We start from the raw sequence: 22,435 nt of genomic DNA on the forward strand, positions 1-22,435 counted from the left end.
CCCCTCCCACAGCTGTGCAGTGAGTTCCAGTTGCCAGGATTGGTTGTCCCTGTCACCTTCCCAGGTAGGATGGAAGGCTTGGCCCCGATCAGTTATCATGCCGCCAGGGCTGGGTGGCTGGTCCCTGGAAGACACAGCCACCTGCAGCCATGTGGGTGGTCCCTGGGAAGGTACTCTGGGAGTCCGATGCCTGTAGATTAACCAGGTCCACACTGTAATGTCTCAAAGAGGCACAGGACAACTCCCCGAAAAACAGTTTCCTGGAGACACCTTGCTTGGTGGTCTGCTACTTGGATCCCCACAAATCTGACATGCATGTAACATGTGGGCCATGTGGGTCACTCTAGGGAGGAATTGTGCGCGTTGATGGCCTCTAGCTCATCCAGGTCAGTTTTTGTCACTCCTGAACCAGCAGAGGTGACATCCCTTTGAAAAGCATTGCACTGAATGACCTTTTTTAGGGGTCTGTAACTCAGCCCCCTGAAGTCCAATGTGGACCAAACTTGGTGGGTACATTGAAGAGAGTGATCTGGCGACAACCTGCCATTTTGGAGCCTCGAAGCCCTGTGTGGGGCTTTTTAAAAACCGGACCAGTTTGTGAACTGATTCGCGAACCATGCTGTGGTTCTGTTTGCAAACTGGTCCAGGAACCAGTCCAGTTCTGTTCGTGAACTGAACCAGCATTTTCTGGTCTGTGCCCATCCCTACTTGTGGCCATTCCTCCAACATCAGCAGAGGATCTTTGGGGTGTGCAAACAAAAGAAAGTGGGCAAAGACCCACTTCCGTAAGCTTTCCCCACTTTTGCAGGATACAGCTCAAGTGTATGCATGCCGCTGTGTTTGCAATACATTCAAGGAAACCTAGGATTTGTAAAGGAATGCCTTTGATTTGTGTAAAATTCAGCAACCACACTGCTGATAAGACATTTGTTCTAGACACTGTATCTTGTAATAGCACTGACTGCCTTTGCTTCCAATCCCAGTTCAAGGTGCTGGTTATTGTCTCTAAAGCCTTAAACATCTTGGGACAAAGATGCTTCAAGAGCTGTCTGCTCCCATCCAAGCATACTGTTAGTCAGCCATATCTGAAGGCTCCATTTACTCTTCCCCCCACCCAGTACCAAGTAATGTCAAGGGCCTTTTGGGCTGTAACACCATGACTGCAGAATGTCCTGCCCCCCTCCATCTATTTGCTTGGCACTGTTGCTTAGGCTTCTGGCACAATGTCAAAGCATTCCTAGGCATTTTGTTGACTGGTTTTTGTTGCAATTTGTTATTTTTTTTCCCACTTGGGTTACATGTATTTGTACTGGTATGCTGCTAGACTGGTGGACTTAAAATATTTTCTATGTTACACTCCACGGGGATGGCCAAACTTGTTTGAATGTAAAAGCCACCCAGAATAAATGTCAGATGTTTGAGAGCTGCAAGATATGTCAGATGTGTGAGAGCCGGAAGGAAGGAAGGAAGGAAGGAAGGAAGGAAGGAAGGAAGGAAGGAAGGAAGGAAGGAAGGAAGGAAGGAAGGAAGGAAGGAAGGCAAACAAATGGAGAGCAAAGAGGGAGGGAGAAGTGGAAAGAAAACAACTTATTTAAAGTAAGTTCTCTGAGCCACTGGCTGGCTTGACTTGGAGAAATGATTTGAAGAGACAAATGCCTTCTCCAAGTCAGCCAACAGGGTGGTGAGGGTTTCAAGAGCCACACAATATGTGTGAAAGAGCCACATGTGGCTCTCAAGCCACAGTTTGGCCACCCCTGTTCCAGAATATCACACTGTTTGTCCTCTTACCACTGAACAGGCACCATACTCAGTGATGTTATGGTAACAGAAAATGAATACGCTGAGGGGAGAGGTGAGGGTCTCTATCTTCCTAAACCAAGAGATTAATTGAACAGGGCATGATGTCAAAGATTGGGGCCCAGTGATGTCACACTGAATAATTATATTAACACTGGTACTTGCATGTCATATAGTACCTACGCCACCAGGTATCTTTGTGTAGTCATAATTCTGTGGTTTGGATGAGATGGAAAGAGGGGTCCTCCTACCTCTAAAAAACACTTTACCAAGGAACTTGTTTTTTACATCTGCTAAGTACCCCTTTTTCATTGAGGAAAAGCTGAAAGGCTCCATTCTACAGCCCTTGACTCTAAAAGTTTGCTGCATAATATTTTGCATAATTTATTCTGTTTCTGCGTGTCTTGGGCAAAGGCAAAGAGCTATGTCAGGCACAATATTCTCACCCCCATTATGACACTCTCCCTCTCTCTCACCTCTAGGGTTTTACCAGGCATCGTCCACACAATTTCATACCTATTTTGCGGGCTTCAGATCTGGCAACTTTTTAAAAAAATGAAAACTTAAGATTCTCTACGTACTCTGTTCCGTTCCCTACACCATTTTTTATATTTTGCTTCAGAAAATCCTGGCTAGAGAATGTTCTTTTATATATTTTCTTCCTGCGTAGACATATTGCCCGTATTTATCAACATATTACAATTTTTTAAAAGTAATAATTTTAATTAATTAAATTTTCTTTAATGATGAAAGGTTTCAAGGAATTCATCACAAGATGCCCTATTAAAGCCACTGTGGTTTTATGCAAAGGACCTTGCCTGTAGGGAAGACAAAATGCAGCTAATGAATGCTGGCTGATTCATATGCTGTTCATGTCATTAACCCCCAAGCAATATTTTATTACAGCTGCCATTAAAGAGAATATGGCACCTTCAGTTTCCACAACACAGAAATATTCACAAGGCCACTAAGAAACTGAAACTGATACAAAACATAACACACTGGTTGCTTTAAACGGTTTTTAAAAGGATTTCTTATGCTGGGCTAATGCTGCTTTGAGCAACAAAAAAGTTAGAAATCATACATAATATACACTCTCTATGCTTTGTCTACTAGAAGTTGAGTCAAAGCAGTAGTTCAATTCCATACGCCTGTTTTGCAGTTTTAGAAGAAAAGTTTCTTCTCAGAAGCATGGAGAGTCTACTGAGCCATCTGGGCTTCCATGGCCTGGGCTGTCCATTCTGGGGCAGTCTGGCTAATCTTCTCCAAGAGATTGTTAACTTGGAAGCAAAGAGACTGAATCTGCTTGTCCCACGTTGGCAAGGCTTCACGAGCTACAAGACACAATGGACCATGGATAATAGCAGAACTCATCCTCGTACTATTCTATTCCTGCTAAGTTTACATGTGGTCATAGTTGGCACAGCAAAAACAAATTTCCTCTGTTATGAACAGGGATTTTTTTGTAGAAAAAGCCCAGCAGGAACTCATTTGCATATTAGTCCATACCCCCCGACATCACCATTGTTTCACACAAGGTTTTTTTTGTAGAAAAAGCCCAACATGAAGCTCTTTGTATACTAAGCCATGCCTCTTGACATCAAACCCACTGGAACTGCATTCCTGTGCGTTCCTGCTCAAAAAAAGCCCTGGTTATCAAGTCTATCCGGTACAGGTATTCCAGAATATTAAGAAAATTTGCACAGGGGAATGGTAAAGAACAAGGATTTCCTTGGACATCACTGCCACCTGCTGGCTATATCAAAAATGTCCAAACTCGTATTGAATTTTTTGCAAGTCTTTCCCATGCTCTTTCACACTGAATTTTTTGCAAGTCTTTCCCACCCAGAGGGGAAGAAAACCTCTAAGCAAACTTACTTTCAAAGTGAACGATTCCATCTATCTGATCAATAAATCCATTCATGCGGCCTTCTGTTATCATCTGGGAGGCTATCTTTTCTGCCTGAAAAGAACAAAGAGAATTCCAAAAGCATCACAACCACTTTTCTATGGGGCTTTTAAACATACACATGTAAAAGCCATTGACAGAGATAAATTTAATAATCAGCTTGTGTACCTATAGATCTTTGCAGACAAGTATCAGATTAACTTAGGAGAGTGCTGTTCTGATCTCAACATTATGGGTGACTGCTAGCAACTTTTCATGATCAGCAGGACCCTACAAGATTCAAAATGGGTGCCTGAAGTTTCTGAAGAGCTAGATTCAAGTCCAGTAGTACCTCAAGAGAAGGAAGAGGAGGAGGATATTGGATGTATACCCCGCCCTGTACTCTGAATCTCAGAGCGGTCACAATATTCTTTTACCTTGCTCCCCCCACAACAGACACCCTGTTAGGTGGGTGGAGCTGAGAACTCTTCCAGAAGCTGCCCTTTCAAGGACAGCCTCTGTGAGAGTTATGGCTGACCCAAGGCCATTCCAGCAGCTGCAAGTGGAGGAGTGGGGAATCAAATTCAGTTCTCCCATATAAGAGTCCGCACACTTAACCACTACCCCAAACTGGCTCTCAGAGATGATCTGGTATCTGACAAAGGGATCTTTGATGCTCAGACACTTATGCCCTGAAAATCCTGTTGGTCTCTAAGGTGTTACTGGACTCTTCTACTATAGACCAACACCCTCTAGGCCTTTTTGATGTAATTCTGAGCATATGTAAGTGGGCACGATTATCACCATCTTAAAAGAATGAGGAGGACTGGAAGTAAGATCAATATATTCTCACTCAGAGGAAGAGATCATCATGTAGTGTTCAAGTCCACTTCTCACATGAACTATTTCAGAGGCCAATGATGCGACTCTTAAAAGGAAATAAAAAGTTTTTGGTCTCAAAACTGTCATTACTGCTGACTACACATCACATATTCTGCCATCCCTGTACAGAAATCAGAGGTGGTTAAGCACAGGGTTGTCATACTTTTCTGCAACCCAATCCAACACTCTTGGGGCTCCTGGAGGGGAAATGGCCAAACTGCCGGGGAGGCACACGATCCAGAAGCATGTGGAAACTTTCATCCTTACCACATAAGACCAGGGTGATTTAACGCCATCAAACAGAATATTCTTATTGTTCTACACTGGATTCGTACGGTTGGCTTTCTGATGATCCTGTTCTTTCCTTTGCTAACACCAACACTGGGATTCAGAACCCAATGGCCACAGATCCATGCCTGATTAGGTGCTATGTTAGCTGCTTGCCTGCCTATAGAACAGATGACTAGTGCTCCCTTGAGGGCTCCCAGGAAAAATAAGAGTTAGCCTGAAAGCATCTTTCCCCAAAACTGTACATGAGTAAAATACCAAGCCTTACTTCCTTCAAAGTTCAGATAAAGCAAGTTTGTGTTTCATTCTAATTCCAGTAAACATTTTCAACTGTTCTGTCTGGCCTTATCGTCTGATTGAAGTGAGGAAGGAAGTGAGCAGTGGCTCACCAGAGCTCATCCCCTGCCATAAATTGTGTTAGTCTCTGAGGCGCTACTGGACTCTTGCTCTTTTCTTCTGCTAGTAAAAAAGGTAAAGGTAGTTGCCTGTGCAAGCACCAGCCGTTTCCGACTCTGGGGTGATGTTGCTTTCACAACGTTTTCACGGCAGACTTTTTACGGGGTGGTTTGCCACTGCCTTCCCCATTGTCTTCCCTTTCTTCTGTTACAGACTAGCATGGCTACCCCTCTTGATCCATCTAACTGAGTGTGCTCTTCCAGCATGAGATTAGCTCCTTCTAAAACCACAGCCTGCTTAATTTGAACATAATGCTGATTGTACTATAGTTAGAATTGAACTGGTTTTCTATTACAGTACTTCATAAGCACACACATGAACACAGTTTATTATTCCTGTTACCTGAATCACAGTACCACCCTACAAATACTGGATGCCATTAAAAATCACGGACAGCTTAACCGCAGAAAAGAACAATAACAAAGTCAATGTACCTTGGCTGCAGGGATTTCTAGCAATGCTCCAAGTTCTTCAAAAGTAATATTGTTATATAGTTTGCTTGCAGATAATAAATTATGCTCAATGACAGCTCTGTCCAAGATACTAGAACCTGAGGAGGAAAATCAACAAGTTTGATGTCCAATATATGCCTGGTTGCAAGTCAAATACTCTACACAGTAGAGAAAAACAAAGAAAGAATCAGAATAATTACTGTTGTGTTTTGGAAACAGCATTATTCCTATGCCTCGGTCCAGCTTACTGTTTACATGAAAGCCAACGACATTAACAACTCCACCGTTCTAAATAAAATGGTAACACAACACTAGCACTGTTGATGTCAGCACAGCAACAATTACAGTTGCACACAATATTGACTTCAGAGACCAGTAAAGCCAATATTTAGTCAAACCATGCCCCAAGGTGGAGTAGGGACAGATAACAGATAAGCAATAGTAAATGACGGCTGACTACAGAAGTTTTCAGACTGTAAATGGGGGTCTCGTGACTCTCCTGCAAGTGGGTGACAAGACCAGGAGAGAGGGAAGAGGACCAGGGTGGGCTTGGAAGAGAAGGGTTTGGGCCTGACTCTTCTCAGCCACGGGAGAAGGCAAAGAAGGAAGGAGCTGATGGGTGCCATCCTTGACCCTGTACCCTCACTGGTACCCTCACCACCTGCCAAATGCAAGTGTCCCCTAACCAGGTCAAGTCCTGGTCGTATGACAAGCACCCACTGTGGTAGTTGTGCTCACAGTCACTCCTTGACAAACCAAGCTCACTCCTGGCTGCCAACTGTGTGGGAACCAATGGGGGCAGCTGATGTCCAGTGCCTGCCCAGCCAAGCCTTAGTGTTGTGGCTGTCACCCTCTCTCAGGGTTGGTGTGGCTTGAAGCTTCAAGAGGTGATCAGATAAACATACGGAGCAGAGGTCCATCAGTGGCTATTAGTTGTAAGGTATAGATGAACAGATGGGGGGCAACAGTGGGAGGGCTTCTGGAGTCTGGCCCCACTAGTGGACCTCCTAACAGGGCCTGTTTTTTGGCCACAGTGCGACACAGAGTGTTGGACTGGATGGGCCATTGGCCTGATCCAACATGGCTTCTCTTATGTTCTTATGTTTATATGATAAAATGGAGACATATATGAACTATGAAAGGGGAAGAAGATAAAATGTGATAGAATGGTCAGCCCTGGCCAGGTGTCATTCAAGACACCCAGTGAAGTTGACAGGCAAAAGATTCAGGATCAAAATGTAGAATTCACTGCCAGAGGACATAGCGATGGCCACAAAAATACATGGCTTTAAAAGGGGATTAGATAAACATTGAGGATACGTCCATCAGTGGTTACTAGCCATGTATTTCCACTTTAAGAGGCAGTTAACCCCTGAAGACCAGTGCGAAGAGACAAGATCAGAGGAAAGCTTTGGCCTCTGTGCCATTATTGGACCTCCAGAGGAACTGGTCAGCCACCCTGTGAGACAGGATGCTGGATAAGATGAACCACTAGTCTGATCAAGCATTCTCAAGATAAATAGCCTACATCCTCTTTAATACTGGTCTTCAGTACATGAAAACTTTTGCCTAATCTTAACTTCCCATTGAATGCTAATGCCTTCTGTTCCATGGTCTTTCATTCTCCCTACAAAATTGGATTTCTTCATCCAAGGAGAGTAGGAGCTTCTTTACACCTTAAGCCTTTCTTAGATGTGCACTTTAACATATGAAATGCACTTTTGCATTACAGTAGCTCCTGTTGAATGTGTACTCAACAGCAAATATGGGTCAGACTTTGCATAATGTGCAAAATGGCCATGAGATCTTTCTAGGCACCGATGTACAGAAGATTGTACATTGTCTGGCACCAATGTGCAAAAGAGTCAAAGTACAAGACTGCTTAGTTTGCAAGGAAAGAAGTGCCAAAGGACAAATGCATGAGTTCTCCAGAAATTCAGAATCGGGTACATCCACAATTTATTATTCTTCATTCATTCGTTAGTTCGATTTATTGAATCACCCTATTTTGGCCTAAGCCAGGCAATGTACATCAAGCAATTTAAAAGACATACTTACCATCAGCTGTTGTTGCTTTCTGGTGTGGCATAAGCATTGCAGCAAACTCTTGTAGCTGATTTCCTCGGATAATCCTGTCCAGGTACATTTTCTCCAGGATCCCATAGGCTGCAAGCTGCTGGCACCGCTCATCCTTAAACAGAGTGGCTAGCATTCGGGAGCGCTGCTGCCCTGAAGAGCAGAAGAGAATACAATGACTGACCAATCTCGATTCAGTGTTGTTCACTTCTGTTATGATGCATATGGCCCACATTCACATTTTTCTGAGCTACTGACGGGGAGAAACCCCTGATAGTCTTCTCTGACTCACTAATGACCATCATTCTTCCACCTACAATTGAAGAATTCCATCACAGAAAATCAGACAAGATATTATCAAAGCCTATCATTCTGACAAGTTTGGAAGTTCTTACTTTCTTCCCACTTTCGCAATGTCCTCCTCGACTTCTGTTCTCTCCACGTGTCCCCATCTCCCTTGTTATCATTGGCCAATGTGCTCTGATCTCAGAGAGGGACCTTCCAGTGAAATCCAAAGGAGGACTGTGTGGCAACCTTAGATGTTGGACTCAAGGAGCACACAAGCATTGCCAGTACCCCAAGAAACTTTTGGACAGGGACTGCTTTAGCAGAGCCTTTCTACAACACAATACTTTCTGCTTATGCACATGATCTATTTGGAGAGTGACACCATAGCTTTTATTTGCTCTGAGGGTAAGGTTTAAACTGAGTATAAAACCCTCCACTAAAAAGAGTTCAATATCGCAGCTTAGGTATTTACAGATGAACCTTTCATCAAATACACACTGCTATTTAAAGAGAAAAAAAAACACAACAAAAAACCCTGCTCCTTTTCTTTCTAATTAGTTAGAATGTCTCAATTTTAGGATAGTTGTCAGGATAGAGTTCTAAGAACAAGTTAGTGCTTTAAAAACACCGAAGACAACTTATCAGATCTGCTTATTATTATTGCTCATTTTTACTCAAAACACCACCGTTCTACTTTGCAGCTCTCAATATAAATAAAACGATAACAAAACACACACAAAAGACTACAATATTAAGCCTCCAATTAGGACTGCCAATAAATAAAAACGAAATCAGTCAAATGCAGTCCTACGTGCAACTGTCTTCACCTGCCTCTGGAAGATCTAAAGTGAGGGGGGTCAGGTACACCTCCCTTGGGAGGTTGTTCCATAATTATGGGGCTGCCACTGAAAAGATCCTCTCTTCTGCATCCGAACAGGTTTACTGGATTGCTGGGATGGTCAAGAGGGCCTCACCCTGTGATCTGAATTTCCTGGACAGAAAAGTAATAGGATACTCTGGTTCCAAGCCATACAGGGCTTCAAAAGACAAAACCGACACCTAGAATTGGGCTCAGGAGCAGATCAGTAGCCAGTGTAATTGCTGTAGCATATGGTCACATGCTTCTAGTGACTGGCCCTGACTAGCAATCTACAGTAGCTGCAGCTTCCAAACATTCTTCAAGGATAGCATCAAGGAGAGAACATAGCAACAGCCCAGTCTAAATCTAACTAAGGCATGGATCACTGTGGTTAGATCTGACTGAACTGGGAATGAACGTAGCAGACACAGCAGCCAAAGCTGGGCAAAAGCATTCAAAACCACTGCAGCTGCTTGATTTTTCTAGGCGACCATGATGTCATGCAGCACTCCCAAGCTGTGAATCTGGTTTTTCAAGGGACATGTAACCCCATCCAAAACAGGAGAGATTTCAAGTCCCTTGTGTGTCTTCCTACTATCTTCGAAGCAGATTCAGGTGGGTAGCCATGTGGGTCTGAAGCAACAGAACAAAGTCTGAGTCCAGTGGCACCTTTAAGACTAACAATGTTTTCTGGGCATAAGCTTTCATGTGCATGCACACTAAAGCTTATACCAGAATTAAACTTTGTTGGTCTTAGAGGTGCCACTGGACTCAAAACTGTGTTCTAGCTTCAAAGCACTGTTCTGTCTTCTAAGTAGTAAAAACATAACTTTCTCTGTGTTTACATACAATCAGAATATGATTAAGGTTTTAAAATGCACCTCCTGAGAGGCAAGTTCTTTCAGAAAGACTTATTCCCAAGTAAAAATGTTATGGATAAATTATAATACTTGGCTATCACCTACTAATCCCTCTGTGACCGGGACTTACAGATCTACAAGATCACCTCCCTTGATATGCTCTGTGGAGACCAATTTGCTCCTTTGAGTGAAGTCTTCTGAAAGTGCAAATGCCCGAACCCAAGAATTTGCTGCACCTTATGGAATGATCTGCTTAATGAAGTCAGGTAGGCTCCCACACATCTGTCCTTTCACTGAATGTATAAAACAGAACTGGCCAAGCAAGCTTTTTTGGGGGTGGGTGGGCGGGGGTCTGTGTGTGCGCACCTGGAAGTCCTGGCGACCTCTTGTAACTGACCCCTACTGGAGGCCTGGAGGATATTTAGAGAGGTGGCTGAATAAAGCCTGCCCCTATCCCGGCTCTGGTATTCCAAGGGGGTCTCCCATGCAAGTACTTGGCAGAGTTGACCCTTATTAGCTTCCAAGGTATGATATCAAGCTTGCCTGGGCTATCCAGGTCAGGGCTAAACATTTTTTTAATTTTGGGAATAGGGACGTGGTAAAATGAAATCATGAAGAAGGGTACTTTTCATATAGAGAACAAGGCTGTAGTTTTAATCTTCCCAGTGGAAATTTTAGACAGTTTGGCCATTTCCTCACTCTGCACACCACATTTTTCACTGGATGTATTATACTGCTTTTATTTCACTGCTCTCCAGAAGTGAAATCCAGTTTTATGGAAATATTTGTATTATACTGGTCTTTACCGTTATTATATTTTTATAATTCTGCAATCCATGTGGAATCTCAGTGAGAGAGGCAGAGGGATAACTGAAGCAAGTAGAACCAAACTAATTTCTGTCTGGTATTTTGGTAAATAGCTTCCACAGTCAAAAGCACCACTGTTATAGGTGTAACTCCAAAGATTACAGTTCATAAATAACGCCTTTAGCCTGGCTTTTACCTGCTGATGCTAAAATGGTGCAATGCAGGGCATGTTTCAGAGCCTCCAGTCGCTCACTTTCGTGGACTATACTCTTGTAAGAAAGTTCATTATATCTCTGGGCAGCTTCAATGAACTTCCTTCTGTAGTCAAGAACCCGAGCATAACACACCTGGAAGCAGGAAAATGATACAACTAAAATCATCTTACTCGATACTGAAAACCGTGAGAACAGCAGCATCTTTTTTATATTTTAAAAAACAACAACACTCCTTGGCTTGGATTTTATACTTTGCTTTGGCATGTGCTGCTCCTGTTCTGAAGCGTGATCGTCCACCTTGTGCTTTCCACTTACACAAATGCAGTAAGAGTGGAAGCTGCCTAGTACCAGAGAAATGTCTTTCCAATACAGAATCAACCCCTGCACAAGCAGAATGAAGGTATAGGATCCAAGCTCTCATGCTGTATCCCTTTATCTAATAACCAAGGGATAGTGCATTCTGTAAACCTATGGGGGGCAGGGGGGGGACCTTAGTTTTTTTTAAAAATCTAACTTCCAGGTAGTACCCATCCCCCAGTTAATACTCATGCATAACCTCCCGCATTAGGGCAGCATTGTGAGTTACCTTAATACCAGAAGCAGGCAAAAAAGGGAAAGTAGCAGTAGGTCCCAGCTTGCCTCACCCTACCTGCTGCCTCAGTTTGCTTCACCCTACACCTTCTGCCCAGTTGGCAGTGAAGGGGCCAGCGAGTTGACAGGAGCAGGGAGGGGAGCCAAAGTGAGCAGAGGGAGGCAAACCAATGCAGCCTGGGAGGGGAAGGAACTGGAACATGAAGGGTTGTGGGGGGAGAGAAAACAGGATTTTCCCGCTAATAATACTCAATTCATCAACTTGGCTATGGTTAATTTTAAACTGCCAAGTTGCAGGCCACTATGTCCAGTTCAGGGTTCACAAACGGTTGTTCCCATGCTAAACTTGGCCCCTGCACAGATGTGGTATGTTCTCAATCCGAAATAACATCCCAAAACCGGGATAAAGAATAGTCAAGTAATGGGACATCAGCAAGTCACTTTGGGTTAGCAGAACCTATGCTCATTAGTCTCACCAGCATCTTCGCACAGTGGGTCCCTGATGGGGGCAAGGGGACGGGGTGCTGGATTTCCAGCTAGAAGATATGCCTTTTAACCCTAGCCAGGCTGGATGCACTGCATGGATCTGGGACATTCTGCTACTCAGACTTTGCAACTAATAAGAAGATAATAGGTTTTCTAATTCACCAGGTGGTTGTTACAGCCGATGAGACAGGTGGTCATTAATAACTTGGTTGTCCAGAAGTAGTATCAATGCCATTATGAACTCCGCTTTCCACACAGCAAAAACGAATATAAAAAAATGTCACCTTATAGTGGATCTGTAGCTGCTCATTGGTCGATTCATTCTGCAGAAGGGATGCCCTGTTGATGTACGCTTCGGCCTGAACGGGATCGTCGTCCTCCAGATACAGCCGGGCAATTTTCAGATAGGTTTCCAGTTTATAATCCACATTGTATTGCCTTGAATGGGGCAAGGGACAAAGGGGAAGTTCATTATAATTGTGTCAGGTTCTTCCTCAGCTACGTAGGAAGTGAGATTCAGGTAGGTAGCCGTGTTGGTCTGCAGCAGCAGAACAAAGCTTGAATCCAGTGGCACCTTTAAGAGCAACACAAAATCTGATATCTGAAGAAGTACGCTTGCACTTGAAAGCTTATAGCTTGAATAAAATTTTGTTGGTCTTAAAGTTGCCACTGGACTCAAACATCAATTTACTCACTGGGCTCAGCATGAATTTACAACATAACTATGATTGTGTAATGTTCACCCCTCATGGTTCTTTCCCACTTGCCAGTGTCTGAATAGGGCAGTCCACGTATCCACAAAGAAATTAAAGTGCAATATGTTTTATACAATGGTGCCAATTTAGCAAAAAGGAAGACAAGCTTAGGTAAGTTGAGACAACTGCTTTTAAGATCAGTTTCATTTCTTCCAAGCCCTAATGTCCCGTTAAACAAGAGAATGCTGTTTCTATAAGATGAACTGTACAACAGAAAGGCATGCTAGTTCCCTTGTCAGATCACAGGAGGCTGCATATAAACCCTGTGAGGCCAAACAGGAACCATTTCTCCTTCAATACCTGAGAATGCTTTGTTTTAAATTAAAATATCTATATAGCGCCTTTCTACTAAGGAGGAATACAAAGAAAATGCTGAAACTGGAAACGGAGACAAAATAAGCTGTATTCTAATAACAAATTTAGGCCACTAAATAAAATAAAATAAAATTTTATTTAATAAAATTAAATAAAATAATTTTATTCAAATAATTTCTCTCCTTTCCCTAAACTTCTGTACTGTCATCTCAGTATTTATTTATTAAGTAGGCTTATATTCTGCCCTTTCCCATAATGGGCTCAGGGTGGATCACAACATAAACTAAACAATAATAAAAAACCTACCATTTAAATTTAAAAACAATACAATAAAATTAGCAAATCAAAAAAATAGAACAATAAAACAAATAAGGTGCATCGTCAGGCGGGAAGGGCACATTTCACAGGGTACAGCAGTTTTCGGCCCAAGACAAAATGACAGTGATAATAAACAGGAAGTCACGCCCCTGCTGGTCCCCATCATGCCCCGCCATGGCTGCTGCTCCCCCGGTGGCCTAGCTTGGGCCTCGGCCCGTTTAGGCTTCCCAGAGGTCTCAGAATGTGGGAGGACAGAGCTGGGTTACTTCAACCCTCTGTGCTCGTGTCCTCCCCGGATGTGCTTGGGCTCCTCCCTCTCTCTCGTTCGGCTGCCCTTCTTTCTCCCTGACCTCTCAGCCTTTTGGCCTTTTATCCTTCCCCCAGACCCCTCCCTCATTGGCCGTAACAGCCACCTGGTGAATAAGAAAACCTATTATCTTCTCTGCCAGGGGGGTACGGGGCTCCCGGCAGAGTCCCGTCTCAGCCGGGACGGGACACAGGATAGCGCCATAGTCTGTAAGCATGATGTCCCAACAAGGGAGGCCAACTGATGGAATAGTTGCTGGAATACGAATAGTACAACTGAAATGGTACAGCCTGACTCACAGTATGATCCTAAGCAAAGTTACACCATTCTAAGCCCACTGATTTCAGTGGACTTAGAAGGGTGAAACTCCATTTAGGATTGCAACAAATGGTTATAAGGGGAACAACAAAAAAGCCCATGAGCAATTTTGTGATAAAAAAGACAAAACCTTCAAAACCTATTAGCAAAGAAGGAGAGAATTACAACTTAAAACTTTAATTAAATTTAAAACTTAAATCAAGAGCTTATCCTTCAGAGTTTCATAACTTAAACACATTATTTAATTAAAACTAAATGCAGCCTACAGCTAAAAGGAAGCTAGTGACAAGGCATTTCTCAGTTTTCAGAGTCAAGTACACAAGATCAGATAGCAAACAGTCCTCGGCTCTGCTGTACAGCAGGTAGAGGAGAGCTGGATTTAACGCAAGATTCTTAATGTCTGAACATGCCTCTACAGGGTAGTTGTGCTGTGCTGCAAGAACTACTGTAAGAAAAACTTTAGAAATATACTGTTTCATTGTCTATCCAAGAAATTAGGCCCAGGATGCACCAAGATGGAGCATTTTTCCTACCCAAGGAGATGCAACATAAAGACAAAAAGGTAGGAAAAAATAGTAAATTACAACTTTTCTAATGACAGTATTTACTTTTGGCCTGTTTCCAAAGGAATCCCCACCAACACTTGCGCTGCATTCCTCCAGTCTTCTTCTTTTTCATAAATCGATGCAAGATGCTGCCTTATAGAAGCAACCTGGGAAAGGAAGGGCTTAGCATGAAACTTAAATACAGTGAAGATAGCCATGTAGTGTGAACCACAGTGTCACAGAAGATTCAAAGATTAAGGAGCTAGGAACACACATACGCTACTGGGGTTGCCAGTGACTGATAATTGCTGTTTTCAGAGGGAGAATACACAATATTAACTAAGACTGCAACTGCTATCCTTAAAGGGGAATGGGTGCAATATTAACCAAGGCTGTTTTTGTAAGTGATGGCTATGATTGTCAGAGAGGAACAGCGCAATGAGAACTGAAACAGTGCATAAAGGGTAAAGTATTAGTACATACAGTTGTCATTTAAGGACAAAGGTTATGAGATATGGAGAATTCTGAAATGTCATGAGTGTGTGGCGCTAGTTAGAAATAAAGACGAGATGGAATAAGTTTGATCTACAACAGGTTATTTCTGTGGGACAGACATGGGGAATAATCTGGGCCATAAACCTTACTGACAATGGGATCTAAGAAGGAGAAGGCCTGGATGGTTCAGGCAAACCCAACCTTGTCCGGACTTGAAAGCTAAACAGGGCTGATACTTGGATGGGAGACCACTAAGGAAATCCAGGATTGCTGCACAGAAGCAGGCAGTGGCAAACCACCTCTGAACATCTCTTGTCTCAAGAACCCTGCAGAGTCACCAGACGTCAGCTGTGACTTGATGGGACTTTTCACCACCAAGGAGAAGACCCACCCCCTGCTTCAGTAACTTGCAATCTAGACACCATCAGTAATAAACTCATTAAAGCATTAAAATCTTCAGAAGACAGAGAATGTTATAAGAAAACAGCAAAGAAAACTTTAGAGGTGAGAGAACAAAAGCTGGAGATCAGATGATAATGCAAGCACTTCGAGCTTCAGTTTCCCAATGCTTTAAAACCTCCGCTTGCTTTTAACTGCTAAATGCAGCCAGTGTAAGTTTTTTGCTTTCTTTGTTGTGAGATGTGTATGTTGGCTATCATTAACTGCATTATTCATTAACTGCATTTTAAATTCAACAACACCATTGTCAATGCTAGTCTCCCCCGCCCCCCCATATACATTCTTATTCTTCTGTCCTTACCTGTTCCTCAAATGAAATTACACGAGGCTGAATCTTTTCCAAGGTGAAGTGGTAAATCTCTTTGGCTGTGCTATCAGGAAGACTCGGAAGATGGGTACAGAAGTCTGTCAGCAGCTGCCGTGAAATCACTAAGCTGACATTTTCATTGACCACTAGTTTAAAAGACATAAATGCAAAACAAAAAAAGAGCAGAACACAGATTTACATTAAGGGTTAAACCTCCAAGTTTCCATCAAACCTTCTACAAATGCCCCATCGTGTTGATATCTATCTATGCAAGAAAAGTACAGGAGTTTCACTGTACAATGGCTCCAAGACCATTCGTATATTCTTCCTGACTGCAATTCACCGCTTACAAAGCCATCATTCAGTAATCCCTGACTGCTAAAGATGTATACTCACTTGCTTCTACAAAAGCTTTCAATGCCTCCAGCTGTTCAGCTCCCGACAGCTGAATTGCTTTCTCCAATATCTGACGATACCTGCCAGAAAGTTATAAAGATACAGATTACAATGAGCTCTGTGTACAATACTGATAGTGAGTGTTTCTCAATTCAATTTTAGATTACATGTTTGATATTACAGAAGGAATGTTTGGCCTAACCCTGATCTATTTCATGTATTGAGAAGAATGAGCAAGGGAGGAAACAATTCACTCTTCTCTGAGAGCCTTGGAGGAAAGGCAGGAGGAAAATGAAATAAATACCGGTATATAAAATAGACTGAATCCCCCTCCTTTTTTCTTTCAACCATTTGCTTTTATCAATAAATCCCCCTAACACACATATACTAGTGAGTGTTCCCCACCATCATTTTTGGTACCTCCTCAAGGACTTCCCAAATAAACATCTCTATATTCCACTTATTGACATATAAGTCTCATTGATTTCAATAAAATTTAGTTCCGGTTCACTTTTGCTTATGTGTGTCTTAAAGTGCTATCAAGTTACTTCTGACTTACGGTGACCCTATGAAATAATGTCCTCCCAAACTTCCTTTTGTTAACAGCCTTGCTCAGGTCTCGACAACTGAGAGCCATAGCTTCCTTGGTGGAGTCAGTCCATCTCATGTTGGGTCTTTCTCTTTCCCTGCCGCTTCCAACTTTCTCTAGCATTATTGCCTTTTCCAAGGATTCTTGTCTTCTCATGTGAACAAAGTACAATAGCTTCTAGGGAGAGGTCACGTGTGGTTTGATCTACTACTTATAGCTTTAATTAAAAGTCTAAATTAAGACTTTAATTTTTTAAAATTTAGTTGGAATTGGAAAGTCTAGGTGCTGCTTCAAATGCAAGCTGTTTTCCAAATTAAAAAATAATTCTGGCCACTCTGCCAGTTAAGATGATGATGATATTGGATTTATATCCCACCCTCCACTCCGAAGAGTCTCAGAGCGGCTCACAATCTCCTTTGCCTTCCGCCCCCACAACAGACACCCTGTGAGGTGGGTGGGGCTGGAGAAGGCTCTCACAGCAGCTGCCCTTTCAAGGACAACCTCTGCCAGAGCTATGGCTGACCCAAGGCCATGCTAGCAGGTGCAAGTGGAGGAGTGGGGAATCACCCGGTTCTCCCAGATAAAGAGTCCGCACACTTAACCACTACACCAAACCGGCTCTGCTCTCTGTGCCCATGCCTGGTAGCAATAAGAGACAGGACTTTTCAGTTGTGGAACCTCAGCTCTGGAATGCTGCCCCTGCCTGGCAGTTCCTTTACATCCTAGGCCAAAATCTCTCTCTTTACCCCTCCTTTCAGTGCTGCTTTAGGATCTGCTTCCAACCTGTTTTACAGATACCATCTTAGGCTACTTAATGCTGTTTTCAATGCTTGCTTTTTATATTGTTAATTTTATGGTGGGAATCTGTCTAGTAGGAATAGGCCACATGCGACGAGAAGGGTTTAACTTTATCATCTGCATGACAAAAAGTCTTCAGGAGATATCTATCCAATGTATTTCTCTTTTAGCTGCACTGACATACTCAAATATTGGCTGTTTATCTCATTAAAAAGGCAAAGGTAGTCCCCTGTGCAAACACCAGTCGTTTTCGACTCTGGGGTGACGTTGCTTTCACGGCAGACTTTTTACGGGGTGGTTTGCCATTGTCTTCTCCAGTCTTTTACACTTTCCCCCCAGCAAGCCGGTTACTCATTTTACCGACCTCGAAAGGATGGAAGGCTGAGTCAACCTCGAGCTGGCTACCTGAACCAGCTTTCGCTGACATCGAACTCAGGTCGTGAGCAGAGGGCTCCGACTGCAGTACTGCAGCTTTACCACTTTGCGCCACAGGGCTCTCTAGTTTATCCCATTACATATACTAAACCATCTTCCACTATATTTAAATGTATTTTTCTTCTAATGTAACTATATGTATGTTACATGTTAAAAGGCAAATTAGTTGGATGGGAAAAACTTCTGAGAAAGAAATGTCCTCATTTTGACCCAGGGCTTATAAACAATAGAGTGATTAGCACATATTCTCACATTTTGACATGTTACTGTTTTATTGGTTTCTCACGCTCATGCTACCCAGATCAAAGATTTGCTCAATTTGTTAATTATACTATTCTGTCATTGGATTTTAAATTTGTTTACCATTTTGAATTCTAAACCACTGCCTACCAGCTATATGTAGCTCTGCTCACTGTACCCGATTCCTCATCTGAAGAAGTGTGCATGCACACAAAAGCTTACACTGTGAATAGAACTTTGGTCTTAAAGGTGCACTTGACCCCTACTTTGTTCTACTGCTTCAGACCAACACGGCAGCCCACTTGGATCAGTCATCAGGAGAGTCAGTTCCCAACATGGCAATGGGCTGGTTTTAAGCTGAACTTGTTGAATTTCTGCCCTTTGAGCTGCTTTAAAAGTTAAACAGGACTTGTGGCACCTTAAAGACTTATTTTTTTATTTTAGCATAAGCTTTTATAAACTAGATCCCATTTCCCTGATGCATGTAATGAGCTATCGCTAAGCAAACAGGACAGACTTGAAGCAAAAATGCAAACAGCACAGTCAAACGGCCATTAAACGCAAGAAGTACAGTGTGAACTGTAATTATGCAATGTTCAAGTGAGACTCTTCACAGGAACAGTTTTTGATCCATTCCTTAGTTTTGCTGTGCTAGTCTTTATTTTGTTTACCACAAATTTATATCCCACCTTTCTTTGTGGTTTAAGGGGGTGTGCAATTATAGTTGAAATAGTTTCAGTTAAAACCAAAAAAGAAAATAGCATAGACATCGATATAGCAGTCACAGACAAGACAACCGATTTCCTTTGCGTACAACTCTGAACTTCCTGGGTGGTCTTCCAGTCATAGACTAACCACAGCTAACACTGCTTAGCTTCTGAGATTTGACATGTTCAGGCTAGTCTAGGTTATTGAGGCTGCACCGCAAAATGCACAATAAGATATAATTACATAAAATTCAAATGTCAACGAAGTGACTGCCTCTGTGGCCTCCCCTGCAGGTAGTAACCATAGTCAGTAGACTATGGTTCCAAACTCTGACAAACCCGGGCTAGTCTGGGGTATTAGGAAGATCCACAAAATGCACAATAAAATATAATTATTTAAAATTCAAATCTGAAGTACAGAAGCCATCCAAAATAGCAGTCTCTGGTAGCCTGCCTTCTTGAGAGCCAGTTTGGTATAGTGCAGGGGTGGCCAACGGTAGCTCTCCAGATGTTTTTTGCCTACAACTCCCATCAGCCCCAGACATCAGCCATGCTGGTTGGGGCTGATGGGAGTTGTAGGCAAAAAACATCTGGAGAGCTACCGCTGGCCACCCCATATGCTGTTGTAATCTGACCTGAGCCTGTTTACGGGGGAGGATCGGCTAGATAGCCAGTAATAATATTTTTAAAATATAAGTGCCACTGAATTAAAACTTTGATTCTGCTTCTTCAGCCCTACATGGCTACCTTCCTGAATCTGAACAGACACAGGTTTTATTTAGAACAAAATTTGAGTCCAATGGTGCTTTTAAGACCACAAAGTTTAAATCTATGTATAAACTGTCATGTATTGAAGGTGGAGCAGGGCCTGCAGGCCAGAGCAAGTTTTATTCACACTTGAAGAGCCTTTTTTCCCTCCCCCATAACCCACCACCACCACCTGATATTTCTAAGAATTGCCAATGGGAGGGTCAGGATTCCCAACTTCCCTTCCAAGTTCTGGGGCCTTGTCTCTGTGTCTCCTGCTGCCCAGCATCTGGTCACCGTTTACTACTGCCTTGTGCACCCTTGAGGGAATAGCCACTGCCTGCCTTCCCCCAGTGCTCCTTTTAAAACAGTGCGTCCAAGACAGTGGAGGCTTATGAGGCACAGACAACCACTATCAGCATAAAAAGTTATAAAGTATTTATTAAAAATGTTCACAAGCATATTTTTAGCACAACATGAGGTTGAGCAAGGGATTAAAAAACAGGTAAAACACAATTCTTCTGTCCCTTTCTCTATACATGCTGTATCAAATGTTAACATATAGAATAGGCTTTTTAGCTTAGGAAGTTACAGATCTCTACAGAGTTACTATTACCTTACAACTTTCTCTAGCTCTTCAAACCAGCACATGGCCAATGGCTACCTCCTCAGACCTCAGTTAAGACTTCCCTCTGTTCTGACAGACCCAGCATCAAGGAGCCCTTCCTCTTTTCTCCCCTGGGTTTATCACTTCTCCTTCCCCCATCCACTGACGAAATCACATTGGGTCAGAGCTTTTCCTGGAGATCTCCAGGAGTTCCTATTTGAAGCCTCCCTAGTCTTCAATGCCTCCAAATTTCTATTCTATGCTTGAAGGTAGGGAAAAGAGACTTGACTATTAGCCCTGGTATGAAGATGGGCTAAGGTGAATCTGGAAAGCAAATTAACTGACTTTCTCCCTCTTCCTGCAGAGTGAAGGCTTTGCTCATTTCAAACCTCTGAAGGGGGGAAAAGTGCATTTTTTCACACCGCGCATAAACATAAGAGAAGCCATGTTGGCTCAGGCCAGTGGCCCATCCAGTCCAACCCTCTGTGTCACACAGTGGCCAATAAACCAGGTGCTATCAGGAGGTCCACCAGTGGGGCTAGGACACTAGAAGCCCTCTCACTGTTGCCCCCCCAAGCACCAAGAACAAAGAGCATCACTGCCCCAGAGAGTGTTCTATCAATATGCTGTGAAGGGGTGTCTCTGCTGGTTTTGCACATATAGAATCAAAGAGTTGGAAGGGGCCTCCCGGGTTATCTAGTCCAACCCCCTGCACAATGCAGGAAACTCACAAATACCTCCCCCTAAATTCACAGGATCTTCATTGTTGTCAGATGGCCATCTAGCCTCTGTTTAAAAACCTCCAAGGAAGGAGAGCCCATCACCTGGGACTTTAATATTTAACATTTCTTCATATACACGCATGCACACAAAAACTGATACCCGGAATTAAACCTTGTTGGTCTTAACGGTGCCAATGGACTCAAACTCGGTCCTACTGCTTCAGAACAACATAGCCACCCACCTAAGTTTTGGTTAGGTCCACCTCCTGAAAGGTTTCCCCTCTTGGTTTCTACATAAAAAGCACCTATTAAAGTCCCAGGTGCAAAACAAGCAGACACGCTTCTGCCCCCTCCCCAGGCCTGCTCTTGCCCTCAGTTAAGGTTGCCAAGTCCAATTCAAGAAATATCTGGTGACATTGGGGGTGGAGTCAGAAGCAAGATTGTGGCAAACACGACTGAACTCCAAAGGGAGTTTTGGCCATCACATTTAAAGGGACCACACACCTTTTAAATGTCTTCCTTCCACTAGAAATAATGAAGGATAGGGGCACCTTCTTTTGGGGCTCATAGAATTGGACCCCCTGGTCCAATCCTTTTGAAACTTGGAGGGTGCTTTGAGGAGAGGCATTAAATGCTATGCTGAAAATTTGGTGCCTCTACCTCAAAAAAACAGCCCCCTAGAGCCCCAGAAACCCATCAGGGGTGGGGAACAGTGGCTCTCCAGGTGTTTTTTTGGCTACAACTCCCATCAGCCCCAGCCATTAGCCATGCTGGCTGGGGCTGATGGGAGTTGTAGGCAAAAACACCTGGAGAGCCACTGTTCCCCACCCCTGCGCGGCCTAATTGGTCTCCATAGAGAATAATGGAGTGCCCAGCAGACATCCCCCCCCCCCCGTGCTTTCTGAGGACCATGAAGCGGGGGGAGGGCCCCCAAACCGGAGGATCCCCTGCCCCCACCTGGGGATTGACAACCCTATTACCTTCGTTCTCTCTCTCTCCGCCCCCCCCCCGGTTACTATTAGCAACGCAGAAGGCACCAGGAGTTCACTCACTTCCCGGCCAGATCCTTGTGAGAGCCGCTGGAGCTCATGAGCTGGGTCAACTCCTGCCTCACGGCGGACGACATTTTGGCTCCCCGCAACCGGTTTCCCGGTCCCTTCCGGAGGGGGACAGGCGGGGAGCCGCGACCCCTTCTTCCCTCCTGGGCGGCTGAGGAGAATGAGTCCGGCCAGGCCTCCGCGTGACCAGAGAGCGGCGAGTGCTAGAAGGGAGCACGCCCGCTTCGGCGTCGTGACGTCTCCCACCCCGGACGTTCCCTGATGACGGAAGGAGGAGGAGGGCGGGGGGAGAGGAAGTCCGAGGACGCTTTTGAGGAGAGAAGGCGGGAGAATGGAGTCGGAGGAATGAGCGCGGCTCGCTGGCTGACGCGG

The 22,435-nt window shown here is 43.7% G+C and overlaps 1 protein-coding gene across 1 annotated transcript; it reads right to left on the reverse strand.

Annotated features, from left to right (window-relative positions):
- Positions 1-2,516: 2,516 nt before the first annotated feature.
- Positions 2,517-22,336, reverse strand: COPS4 (COP9 signalosome subunit 4). The gene is made up of 10 exons (XM_060247112.1): positions 22,058-22,336; positions 16,161-16,240; positions 15,759-15,910; positions 14,567-14,670; positions 12,230-12,383; positions 10,850-11,000; positions 7,822-7,992; positions 5,746-5,861; positions 3,676-3,760; positions 2,517-3,131 (listed from the first exon to the last, which is right to left on the reverse strand). The coding sequence occupies exons 1-10, from the start codon at positions 22,129-22,131 to the stop codon at positions 2,998-3,000; spliced, it is 1,221 nt and encodes a 406-aa protein (XP_060103095.1). The 5' UTR covers positions 22,132-22,336; the 3' UTR covers positions 2,517-2,997.
- Positions 22,337-22,435: the final 99 nt, after the last annotated feature.

The sequence above is a fragment of the Heteronotia binoei genome, chromosome 9 (genome assembly GCF_032191835.1).
Source record: "Heteronotia binoei isolate CCM8104 ecotype False Entrance Well chromosome 9, APGP_CSIRO_Hbin_v1, whole genome shotgun sequence".
In the NCBI taxonomy this organism is placed as follows: Eukaryota; Metazoa; Chordata; class Lepidosauria; order Squamata; family Gekkonidae; genus Heteronotia; species Heteronotia binoei.

Coding starts and splice junctions, on each gene's coding strand:
- COPS4 (XM_060247112.1), bottom strand. CDS start 22,131: ATGTCGTCCGCCGTGAGGCAGGAGTTGACCCAGCTCATGAGCTCCAGC. Junction 15,911..16,160: donor GAAAGCTTTTGTAGAAGCAA/GTGAGTATACAT, acceptor CTTTTAAACTAG/TGGTCAATGAAAATGTCAGC. Junction 11,001..12,229: donor AGCTACAGATCCACTATAAG/GTGACATTTTTT, acceptor TCCTGCTTCCAG/GTGTGTTATGCTCGGGTTCT.